The sequence below is a fragment of the Amblyraja radiata genome, chromosome 19 (genome assembly GCF_010909765.2).
Source record: "Amblyraja radiata isolate CabotCenter1 chromosome 19, sAmbRad1.1.pri, whole genome shotgun sequence".
Classification (NCBI taxonomy): Eukaryota; Metazoa; Chordata; class Chondrichthyes; order Rajiformes; family Rajidae; genus Amblyraja; species Amblyraja radiata.
This window is the reverse complement of record NC_045974.1, coordinates 9,192,867-9,205,143: the sequence shown is the minus strand read 5'-3', so window position 1 is coordinate 9,205,143 and position 12,277 is coordinate 9,192,867. Positions and strand designations below refer to the sequence as shown.

The following is a 12,277-nucleotide window of genomic DNA, read 5'->3' as shown; positions in this document are numbered from 1 at the left end:
TAGGACCGGCCCCGCGAGGCCGTACGGCTCAAGCGACCACGTTAGGTCGCGTTTGCCGCATGCAGGCCCATGCTGGTGGGACCGGCCCTTTAGGTCGCGCTTGCCGCATGCAGGTCTCATGCTAGTGGGACCGGCCCTTTAGGTCGCGTTTGCCGCATGCAGGTCGCATGCTCGTGGGACAGGTCCTTAATACTATACATAAGCGCAATCGAGTCAAACATAAGTGAAATAGATAGACCAACGGGGAAGATACAGAGAGAAGGATAGAGTGAGACAAATATTGGAAAAGAGTATTTGACAAAGTCAATATCTACACTGGGGTGGAGGAGAATCGGACAGTACCTTAGCTGGTGGAAGGACCATTCAGGAGTGTGATAACAGAGGGGAAGAAGCTGTTCCTGAGTCTAGTGTTGCACACTTTCAAGCTTTGGTGCCATCTGCCTCCACGTGTTACTATTTTTTGCACGTGTGTAACATAGCACTGAACACCTAGAATAATTTGCTCACTGTTAGGTCTGAAAATTGGTCATGGAATTCCTTGTGAGTAGAAATGGTTCATTGCGCAAGTAGCCAGTGACTCTAACATTGTTCAGTTAGGTTTAGTTTATTGGCAACTGTACCGAGGTCCAGTGGAAAAACATTTGTTGCCTACTCAAACTTGCATATGTAAAATCTGACATAGGGTCCTCGCCCTGAAATGTTAATTCTTCTCTTAACGCAGATGCTGCCTGACCTGCCGAGTGTTGCCAGCATTTTCTGTTTTTGTTTCAGATTTTCAGCATCTGCAGTTTTTTATTTTTTTGAACTGGCTTCAGTTAAATGTATGTTTTTTTTGCAGCGTGGTTGCAAAGTAAGAAACACCACATTTATTCACCATGCAATAACGGCACTCTGAACTGAAGTGGTTTGTGATAACTGCACTATACCTTGCTTTCCATTCTGCATTTCCGTGCAGAGACCATTGAAGATTGAATTCCATCATGCATAAGTTCATAAGTGATAGGAGCAGAAATAGGCCATTCATCAAGTCTACTCTACCATTCAATCATGGCCGATCTATCTCTCCCTCTTAACCCCTATTCTCCTGCCTTCTCCGCACAACCCCTGCCACCTGTGCTAATCAATAATCTAATTTTCTGCCTTGAAAATATCCACTGACATGGCCTCCACAGCCTTATGTGGCAAAGAATTCCACAGATTCACCACCCTCTGACTAACGAAATTCCACCTCATCTCCTTCATAGTCATTGAAAGTGGGCATGCAGGTGCAGCAGGCAGTGAAGAAAGCGAATGGTATGTTAGCTTTCATAGCAAAAGGATTTGAGTATAGGAGCAGGGAGGTTCTACTGCAGTTGTACAGGGTCTTGGTGAGACCACACCTGGAGTATTGCGTACAGTTTTGGTCTCCAAATCTGAGGAAGGACATTATTGCCATAGAGGGAGTGCAGAGAAGGTTCACCAGACTGATTCCTGGGATGTCAGGACTGTCTTATGAAGAAAGACTGGATAGACTTGGTTTATACTCTCTAGAATTTAGGAGATTGAGAGGGGATCTTATAGAAACTTACAAAATTCTTAAGGGGTTGGACAGGCTAGATGCAGGAAGATTGCTCCCGATGTTGGGGAAGTCCAGGACAAGGGGTCACAGCTTAAGGATAAGGGGGAAATCCTTTAAAACCGAGATGAGAAGAACTTTTTTCACACAGAGAGTGGTGAATCTCTGGAACTCCCTGCCACAGAGGGTAGTCGAGGCCAGTTCATTGGCTATATTTAAGAGGGAGTTAGATGTGGCCCTTGTGGCTAAGGGGATCAGAGGGTATGGAGAGAAGGCAGGTACGGGATACTGAGTTGGATGATCAGCCATGATCATATTGAATGGCGGTGCAGGCTCGAAGGGCCGAATGGCCTACTCCTGCACCTAATTTCTATGTTTCTATGTTTCTATGTTTCCTGAAGGAACGTCCTTTAATTCTGAGGTTGACCTCTGGCCCTAGACACTCCTACTTGTGGGAACATCACATCCACTCTTTCTAAGCCTTCCGCTATTCTGTACATTTCAACGAGGTCCCCCCCCTCCCACACCCACCCATCCTTCTCAACTCCAGCGAGTACAGGCCCAGTGCCGTCAAACGCTCAGCAGGCATAGTAACAACCCACGTCCTAATTTTTTTTTTCACGCGCGGGTTTATTTGTCCCTTGTTCCCTGAAAATGGATATGCAGAAAATAATTTATTTTAATTACCTTCAATGTAGATTGGTGAATTCCAGTTTGTAATTGTTTAATTAACAGCAAGTATGTGAGATAACAGTTTAATCAACTGAGAAGCCATCCAATAATGATCATGTTATTCATCAGGGCTCCAGCTCCTTGTTTTCCTGTTTTAAAAGAGTCCTGCAAATATGGTGAAAGTTGATCGATTTTTTAAAGTCCCATTTTATATATTTTAAAAATTATATTGACCAACCCCCTTGATTTTCCATGTTTAGTTTAGAGATACAGTGTGGATACAGGCTCTTCAGCCCACCGGGTCCGTGCCGACCAGCTATCTCCGCACATTAACATGTCCAACACGCACTGGGGATAATTTTATATTCATACCAAGCCAATTAACCTACAAACCCGTACATCTTTGGAGTGTGGGAGGAAACCCACGCAGGTCACGGGGAGAATGTACAAGCTCCGTAAAGACAGCACCTGTAATCGGGTTTGAACCCAGGGTTGGCATAAATTGGCTTGGTATAAAGTTGTCCTTGGTGTGTGTAGGATAGTGTTAATGTGCAGGGATCGCTGGTTGGCGCAGACTCGGTGGGCTGAAGGGCCTGTTTCCGCATTGTATCTCTAAACTAAACTAAACATCTCCATGGGGCTTCAGGAGTTCCATTCAAACATTAGTAACCTATAGGCCTACTGATTCTCCCAGTTGTCAACCGTTTTAAGTCCACTTTCCATTCCCACACTGACCTTTCTGTCCTGGGACTCCTCCATGGCCAGAGTGAGGCCACATACAAACCAGAGGAACAGCACCTTGTATTCCGCTTGGGCAGCTCACAACCCAACGGTATAAGCATTGACTTCTCCAATTTCAGATGTCCTACAAAGCTCCCCATGCCCCCACTTGGACTCACACTTATTGCTCCCCTCCTCCTGCACCCATGTTCCTTCCTCTGGCTTCACAATTCGTAAATCTTCAATCCTTTATCTCACGCCTTTCTGTTTTTTTTTTAATCTCTGGCATTTGTCCAATCATCTATCAACCCCCCATCTCCCACTCCTCACCTGTATTGCCCCTCCTAGCTTTCTTCCATGGCACGGGTTATTGATAGGGGACGATCAGCCATGATCACAATGAATGGCGGTGCTGGCTTGAAGGGCCGAATGGCCTCCTGCACCTATTTTCTATGTTTCTATGTTGCTTTTATGGAATACCTTAGAGAAGGGGAATGTTAGGGGTAGAGGTTTAGTGAGAGGACTCTAGGTCTTGTTGTAAACGGTGGAGAATTTGAAATTGGAGATGCACCAGAAGAAAAATGTATCCCTTGGAACAGTTAGCACGAGGCCAGTAGTTTATTGGTGGTCAAACAGAGCGCAGCATTATTACTTGAGTTTTGTTTATTCCTCTGCATCTTCTGAGGGTGGACTGATGCACCACCAATGAACAGTTACAAGCATTTCCTGATTTTGTTTCAGATTTCCAACATCTGCAGGTTTTTAATTTTTTAATTTTCTATCTCACTTGTGAAAGCTTCTTTTGACGGTCAGCTGTGAAAGTGGTGTCAGTGGATTAACTTGTGGGTCCTGTGTTTTCTTGAAGGTCTTTGTGTGTGCTTGCGTGTGCACGTGTGTGTGCGTATGTGCATGTGTGTGCATGTATACACACTCGCAATGGTCTCTTATAAGTTTACATTTGCGTAACAGTACAAAATTTAGCGTAGAATTGACTCTAGTGTCTCTGTGTGCCACCTTCACTGAGTTTAATCAAGCTTTACTTTCTTGCTAAAATACATTCTTTTTGCTTAAACTGTTTAATTGGCTTTGTGTGTGTGTGTGCATATGCTCACGATGTGAATGCAATACACTCGATAAAGTAATATAATTTGATCTGGGCTGGAATTAAGATATCATTTTTCAATTGATCTCAAAACAAGCAAATAAATTGACTTTAGCATCTTTCTAAGGTAAAGTTTGACAGGAAGACAAATATTGCGCTCAGAAGTGGAATTACAAAAGGCGGAAATATCGTTTAGTGTGATAGGAAGGAACTGCAGATGCTGGTTTATACCAAAGGTAGACACAAAGTGCAGGATTAAGTCGACGGGTCAAGCAGCATCTCTGGGGGAAAAAGGATAGGTGGCGTTTCGGGTCAAGACCCTTCTTCAAACCCGACCAGAAACGTTGGCTATTATTTTCTCCAGAGATGCTGCCTAACCCGCAGGTATACTCTAGCAGCTTGTGTCCATCTACAGAAAGGTGGTTTGTTTATCTTGATCAGAATTTGAAGGGGAAAAAATTACAAAACAATTAAAAATACTGTGGTAGTATTAATTTATTTAGCTATTTGCAAGGAGAATGAAAAACAATGATTTTGTACTTCCTCAGAAGCTGTCAGCAGCATGCTTTCTCCTGACAAAGAAAGATACAGAGAATAGTCCACCTTTTTCTGCCTGAGTATGTTGGCATGGAACTGATTTGACTCTAACCTGTCTGCATGGCCATTGATGGAGGAGTTCTAATACTGCCGGAAAAAAAAAGTATATCGACTAAGGACATATTAATTTAATTCATAAATAAACAGTAGCAACGTGTTTCTACATATTTTAAGGGTACAATCTGTAGTTTTATGAATGCAAATTAGATGGGCATTGGACTTCCTTCAGCCATTGACAGCTTCTTCCATCAAGTGCTTGTTTACTTGGCTGTAGCACAATTATCTCAAACTGTTTTATGAATGCAAAATCCTGCCTCCCACAGCAAACCAGATTATCTATTAATTTCTTCTGCATAAATCAACATGCGAAACAGTGAAAGAGTGGAGTTAAATTTCGAACTTTATGAAGGAACGCTGAATTTTCTGCACAATAACCCTTGTGTAATTTATTTTAGTTTAGAGAGACAATGCGGAAACAGGCTATTTGGTCCACAAAGTCCGTGCCGACCAGCGATCTACGCACATTAACACTACCCTACACATACTAGAGCCATTTGTTTTACATTTATACCAAGCCAATTCACCTACGTAAAGACCTGTACATTTTTGTAGTGTGGGAGCAAAAGGATTTGAGTATAGGAGCGGGGAGGTTCTACTGCAGTTGTACAGGGCCTTGGTGAGACCACACCTGGAGTATTGCGTACAGTTTTGGACTCCTAATCTGAGGAAAGACATTCTTGCCATAGAGGGAGTACAGAGAAGGTTCACCAGACTGATTCCTGGGATGTCAGGACTTTCATATGAAGAAAGACTGGATAGACTCTGCTTGTACTCGCTAGAATTTAGAAGATTGAGGGGGGGATCTTATAGAAACTTACAAAATTCTTAAGGGGTTGGACAGGCTAGATGCAGGAAGATTGTTCCCGATGTTGGGGAAATCCAGAACAAGGGGTCACAGTTTAAGGATAAGGGGGAAATCTTTTAGGACCGAGATGAGAAAACATTTTTCACACAGAGAGTGGTGAATCTCTGGAATTCTCTGCCACAGAAGGTAGTTGAGGCCAGTTCATTGGCTATATTTAAGAGGGAGTTGTGGCCCTTGTGGCTAAAGGGATCAGGGGGTATGGAGAGAAGGCAGGTACAGGATACTGAGTTGGATGATCAGCCATGATCATATTGAATGGCGGTGCAGGCCCGAAGGGCCGAATGGCCTACTCCTGCACCTATTTTCTATGTTTCTATGGGAGGAAACCGAAGATCTTGGAGAAAACCCACGGGGAGAACGTACAAACTCCATACAGACACCACCCGTGGTCAGGATCGAACCTGGGTCTCTGTCGCTGCAAGACAGCCACTCTACTGCTGTGCCACCGTGCCGCTCTGCACTAACTGAGTGCCAGCTGTTAAAATGCAGCTTTGAAACCAAATTTATTGATGTGGTGTGAATTCTCAGAGATTCTCCAATCTTTGTGATGAAGTGGTAGAGAATATGGTTTGTAGGGTTTGGAAATACTTAAGCGTAATATGCGTGAAATTTGAATGTTACAAACTAATGAGACTAGGGCCTGCTATCCAGGCAGTGTCCATGTGAATTTTTACTACACCTTCAATCAATGGTATCTTTCCTGTAGTGTGCTGATTAGAACAGCACAATGCTTCCTGCAAGGAGGCGTAGAATCTGTTCAATCTTTTGTTCAGTTTAGAGCTCTTTGCAATGCAGGTATTCTACACACCATTGGTATTTGCTGAATAAATGACAAGCAATGGAGCAGATTTGACAATTGAACACGATTCTATAATTTTAGCATCAATATCACTATTTTTTTTTTTTTTTAATCCCCTTTGGGGTTGACTTGAAGAAAAGGTTTGTTTCACCCAAAGGCTGAGGTTCACTGCTTTGCATTTACTGTCATGCATCGGAAGACTAGCGGGTTTGTTGTAGATCGCTAAAGCAAGGCAATGTTTACCACATTTCTTCACTGCCCATCTGTGCAGTGCAGGCATTAAAGAAGCAGAACCTGTGGGTTAATCTAGAAGACAGATGGTTGGAGACGTGGACTCTGCCTCAGTGAAAATGCTGCACTTGATTCCTTTGGCGATGTTGGAATGTGCCAACGAGGGTCAAATAGCATTGATCGGATTAGAAAATAACATTGCAACAATTTTTTATTTTTTGGGTATTTTTTGGTACAAAATGACATTTGACCAGCTCACTGGTGCAATCACATTGAATGTAAATAAGCAATTTCCTGCTATGATTTTTTTTTTTTTTTGGCTTTTAAATGTCTTTATATGAAAAAAATATATAAAGGTCTTGATTTGATCTGTTATTATGGAATGACCAAAAGGAATAAGTGGTGTTTCGGGTCGGTTCCCTTCTTCAGACTCAAGAAGGGTTATTATATTCGACAGCTCAAGTACAATGTTCGAACATAATCTGAACCAGATCTGATTTTGAAACTCTCAGCCCATTTGAAACTCTATCAGGACCCCTTAGCTCAGGTCAAGTTGCCAGATATTGGTAAAGGCAGGAACATGGACAAAGGTTCAAAGGTTCAAAGGTTCAAAGGTTGATTTATTGTCACATACACCTAGATGTAGTGAAATTCCTTTTGCCAATGCAGCACATAAAAAAGAATACAAACATAACAATAATAAATAGCTTTAACATAAAAACATCCCCCCACAATGGTTCCCATTATGGGGGAAGGCACCATGTCCAGTCCCATCCCCAATGTCCACCCATAGTCGGGCCTATTGAGGCCTCCGCAGTTGCCTCTACGGAGGCCCGATGTTCCAGGCTGTCCTCGCCGGGTGATGTTCCGGCGTCGGGAGAGTCCTCTCAGCGGCATGGGAACCCTGGAACGGCCGCCTCCCTACTCGAGACCGTGGCTTCCGGAGCCGACAAGGCCGCGCCGAATGGAGCTCAACTGGCGATCTCGTCGCGAGATCCCAGGCTCCCGATGTAAAGTTTCAGCGCCGCCGCCCGTACTCCGCGATGTTTTTAACGCCGGTCCCAGCTCACCGGAGTTCCAGCGCGGCGACCCAGGCAAAGCACCGCCCGCCCCGCAATGGCGCTCCAGCGCTGCACCGCCGTCCTCACACCCGCAGCTCCGCCGCCGCCGATGCCGATGCCGCCGCCGCCGATGCCGATGCCAAGGAGGCAGGCTGCTGCCAAAAGTATCCACGGTGATAAAGTTACTCGAATAGTAAAGTTATTTGTGCCTCATCGTTGGAGTCTTAAAGCCACGGCAACGTTTGAAGGCCTCATTGGGTGGCACTGTGGCACGGCTGTAGAGTTGCTGCCTTACAGCACCAGAGACCCGGGTTCGATCCTTTTCTGTACAGAGTTTGTACGTTCTCCCCATGACCTGCGTGGGTTTTCTCCATGATCTTCGGTTTCCTCCCACACTCCAAAGACGTACAGCTTTGTAGGTAACTTAGCTTGGTATAATTGTAAATTGTCCCTAGTGTGTGTGTGTGTGTGTGTAGGGTAGTGTTAGTGTGTGGGAGATCACTGGTCGGCGCGGACCCGGTGGGCCAAAAGGCCTGTTTCTGCACTGTATCTCTAAACTAAACGAAACTAAATTAAACTTAAACTAAACTTCAAGGCATATTTCATTGACATGAATTATTTTGTGCCTCCGTTTTGCCAATTTTTCAGAGCTCAATGGTGCTGTTATGGCTTTCTTGAAGCCTACAATGCATCAGTGCTGGCGGCTCCAAGCCCCATTTTAATGACGTGAGTTGCTTTGAGACAAGAACTCCACTCTATATTGGTCAGATTGATTAAAACAGAAATATGTTCAATCTGTAGACATGCTGCCCATAATGCCTTGACGCGTTGTGGCATACTGCACAATAAATTAACTCATAAGTCACAGCAGGTGATTTGATAGTATACCCAAGTGCCAAATGCATAACTCATCTGGCCACAGTATATAAGACTCAAATCTCATAAGTCTTTAGACTTTGGACTTTGGAGATACAGGCCCTTCGGCCCACTGAACCCCATATGATCACCCCATGCACTAGCACTATCCTACACACACTAGGGGCAATTTACAATTTGCAGAAGCCAATTAACCTACAAACCTGCACGTATTTGGAGTGTGAGAGGAGACGAGAGCTCCCAGAGAAAAGCCATGCGATCACAGGGAAAATGTGCAAACTCTGTACAAACAGCACCCGTAGTCAGAAACAAACTGTGGTGCTGCAAGGCAGCAACTCTACCGCTGCGCCACTGTGCTGCTCGAAGGTCCTTGAGGATGAAATTAATGACCTGTCCTTTCACATCAATTTTCCTACTGGATTTGGTTTCCAAGCTACCATTTCCAGATGCTTTGATCCTTGAGCCTCCTGCATCCCAACCCAGCCTTGTTAACTCAAACCTGCCGCTCGTCTGTGGGTCAGTGTGGTAGCAATCGGTTGTGCCTCATCCTCTTCCTGCTGTGTCAATAGGTGTAGAAGTAGGCCATTCAGCCCTTCGAGCCAGCACCGCCATTCACTGTGACCATGGCTGATCGTCCCCAATCAGTACCCTGTTCCTGCCTTCTCCCCATATCCCTTGACTCCGCTATCTTTAAAAGCTCTATCTAACTCTCTGTTGAAAGCATCCAGAGAATTGGCCTCCACTGCCTTCTGAGGCAGAGAATTGCACAGATTCACAACTCTCTGGGTGAAAAAGTTTTCCTCATCTACGTTCTAAATGGCCTATTCCTTATTCTTAAACTGTGAACTCCCCCAACATCAGGAACATGTTTCCTGCCTCCAGCGTGTCCAATCCCATAATAATCTTCACCTTCAGTGGAAAGAAGTTATCCGAACAATGGATTACAGTTGGATTACCCAGAATAAGCGATTCGAGGACCAGAGGACATAGGTTTAAGGTGAAGGGGAAAAAATTTAATAGGAATCTGAGGGGTAACTTTTTCCACACAAAGAGTGGTGGATATTTGGAACAAGCTGCCAGAGGAGGTAGTTGAGGCAGGGACTATCCCAACTTTTAAGAAACATTTAGACAGATACATGGATAGGACAGGTTTGGAAAGATATGGACCATATGTGAGCAGGTGAGACTAGTGTAGCTGGGACATGTTGGCCAGTGTGGACAAGTTGGGCTGAAGGGCCTGTTTCCACACTGTATCACTCTATGACATAATTTGTTTGTTGGGTGGAATCCAATTGGAGAATCAGCCAAATTATTTTTTTAAAACATCATGCAAACCAACCTCCCTTCCATTGACTGCATCTACACTTCACGTTACCTCGGCAAGGCCAACAGCGTAAAAGGACGAGTCTCACTCTGGACACTCCCCCTTCTCCCCTCTCCCATCGGGCAAGAGGTACAGAAGTATAAAAACGCATACCAGATTCAGGGACTGTTTTTTCCCCAATTGAACCATCCCATCACCAATGAGAGAGTGGGCCTGACCTGCCATCTACCTCATTGGAGACTCTCGGTCTATCCTGAATCACACTTTACTGGACTTTGTCGAGTCTTTCTGCTGACTGGGTGGTACGCAACAAAAAAGCTTTTCATTGTACCACGTAGTCAGGATCGAACCTGGGTCTCTGGAACTGTAAGGCAGTAACTCTGCGACTGCGCCACCGTGCCGACCTGCTACACCCTACAGCTCTGGCATCTGGATGCCACCACAAAAACTGGCAAAAAAACATTAAGCCGCGTTCTTGGGCAACTGCATCTGCTCTTACAGTGGGAGTGAGAGGATGAAGTGTCCAAACAAAAGATAAGACACAAAAAGCTGGAGTAACTCAGCGGGACAGGCAGCATCTCTGGAGAGAAGGAATGGGTGACGTTTCGGGTCCAGGCCCTTCTTCAGTCTCATGAATAAGATTCAGAATGCTGAAGAAGGGTCTCGGCCCGAAACGTCACCCATTCCTTCTCTCCTGAGATGCTGCCTATCCCGCTGAGTTACTCCAGCATTTTGTGTCTTATCTTCAATTTAAACCAGCATCTGCAGTTCTTTCCTACACAGGTTAAATATGAGACTCTATTCATAGCCAGTGAAGTCTGTCGGTGTTTATTCTGGACTTGTTTAACTATATACGTCCTGAAATGCTATCAAATTTGTGTTGTTTCCTGTTATAATTTATGAGGTGCTTTTTTTTTTCTGTCAACCTCTGGATTGTGCCTGCTAAAATCCAGACTTGAAGAGTTAAAACTGTTAAAGCTGACTGTTGGCGTTGTGGTGGATACAATGAAAAACAATTGAAAGAAGCCGTTATAGCCCTGTCCCACTGTACGAGTTCATTCAAGTGCTCTCCCGAGTTAAACGTAGCGGGCACGTTGGAGGTTGGGGACGTCTCTTAGCGGCTCGTAACGCTAACGGCAGGTACTCGGGGAAACGCGGTAAGCTCGGGAAGACTTGCGAAGATTTTTCAGCATGTTGAAAAAAGTCCACGAGAGCCCCGAGTACTTACGAGCGGCCATTACTGTAAATCTCCGAGTTCGAATCAGGGCAAACTCGGGAGAACTCTTGAATGAACTCGTAGTGGGACAGGGCTATTACTTTCTTGGCGAGACCAGCTTGCATTGAAAAGATGCTGTGTAGCCATCTAGAGTCATACAGTGTGGAAATAGACCCTTTGGCCCAACTTGCCCTTACCGACCAACATGTTCATTTACACTAGTCCCATCTGTCTGCGTTTGGCCCATATCCTTCTAAACCTGTCCAGTCTAAATGTTTCTTAAACATTGCGATAGTGCCCGTCTCAACTACTTCCTCCGGTAGCTCGTTCCATGCACCCACCAACCCTTCCACCAAAAAAATTACCTCTCAGGTTCCAATGAAATCTTTTCCCCCCTCGTCTTAAATCTATGTCCTTTGGTTGTCGATTCCTCTACTCTGGGCAATAGACTCTGTGCATCAACCCGATCTATTCATCTCATGATTTTGTGCACTTTGAACTTGCTATTCTGCGGTGAAGGCACTCCCATTATGCTATTAAGTGGGAAGATCTTGATTCTGATCTTGCCTATTATTTGTAAGGAAAAATATTTGAGTTGGTGCAGCGGTAGAGTTGCTGCTTTACAGCACCAGAGACCCGGGTTCGATACCGACCATGGGTGATGCCTGTACGGAGTTTGTGCGTTCTCCCCGTGACCTGCGTGGGTTTTCTCTGAGATCTTGGGTTTCCTCCCACACTCCAAAGACGTACAGGTATATAGGTTAATTGGTTTGGTAAATGTAAAAATAGTCCCTAGTGTATTGTGTGTCGGATGGTGTGAATGTGCGGGGATCGCTGGTCGGTGTGGACCTGGTGGGCCGAAGGACCTATTTCCGCACTGTATCTCTAAAACTAAAAACTAAAACTAAAACTCTTTCTCTTCTGTCTTGCAGATGAACAAGCAACAGCTCCAGACAGTTAAAGAACGATTCCAGGGTTTCATGAACGGTGAAACACAGATCATTGCTGATGAAGCCTTTTTTAATGCAATTCAATGCTATTATGAGGTATGACTCTTTATTTCCTGACCTTTGATCAGCACCTCTGTCCTCTCCTCTCCCCTCTCCTGATGACATTCATCCATTATTTTCAAGAGAGAAAATAATGGGGCTAAAGGGCCTGTCTCACTTGGCGATTTTTTTCGGCGACTGCCGGCGTCA

The 12,277-nt window shown here is 44.8% G+C and overlaps 1 protein-coding gene across 6 annotated transcripts in view; it reads left to right on the top strand.

Annotated features, from left to right (window-relative positions):
- The window catches only part of cadps2 (calcium dependent secretion activator 2), a 393,466-nt gene that overhangs the window by 56,130 nt on the left and 325,059 nt on the right, over nt 1-12,277 (top strand). For all 6 annotated transcript variants that reach the window (XM_033037622.1, XM_033037627.1, XM_033037625.1 and 3 more), the window contains exon 2: nt 12,011-12,124. In XM_033037622.1, the coding sequence (XP_032893513.1) occupies nt 12,011-12,124 (114 nt within the window). The remainder of the gene's footprint in view (nt 1-12,010; nt 12,125-12,277) is intronic.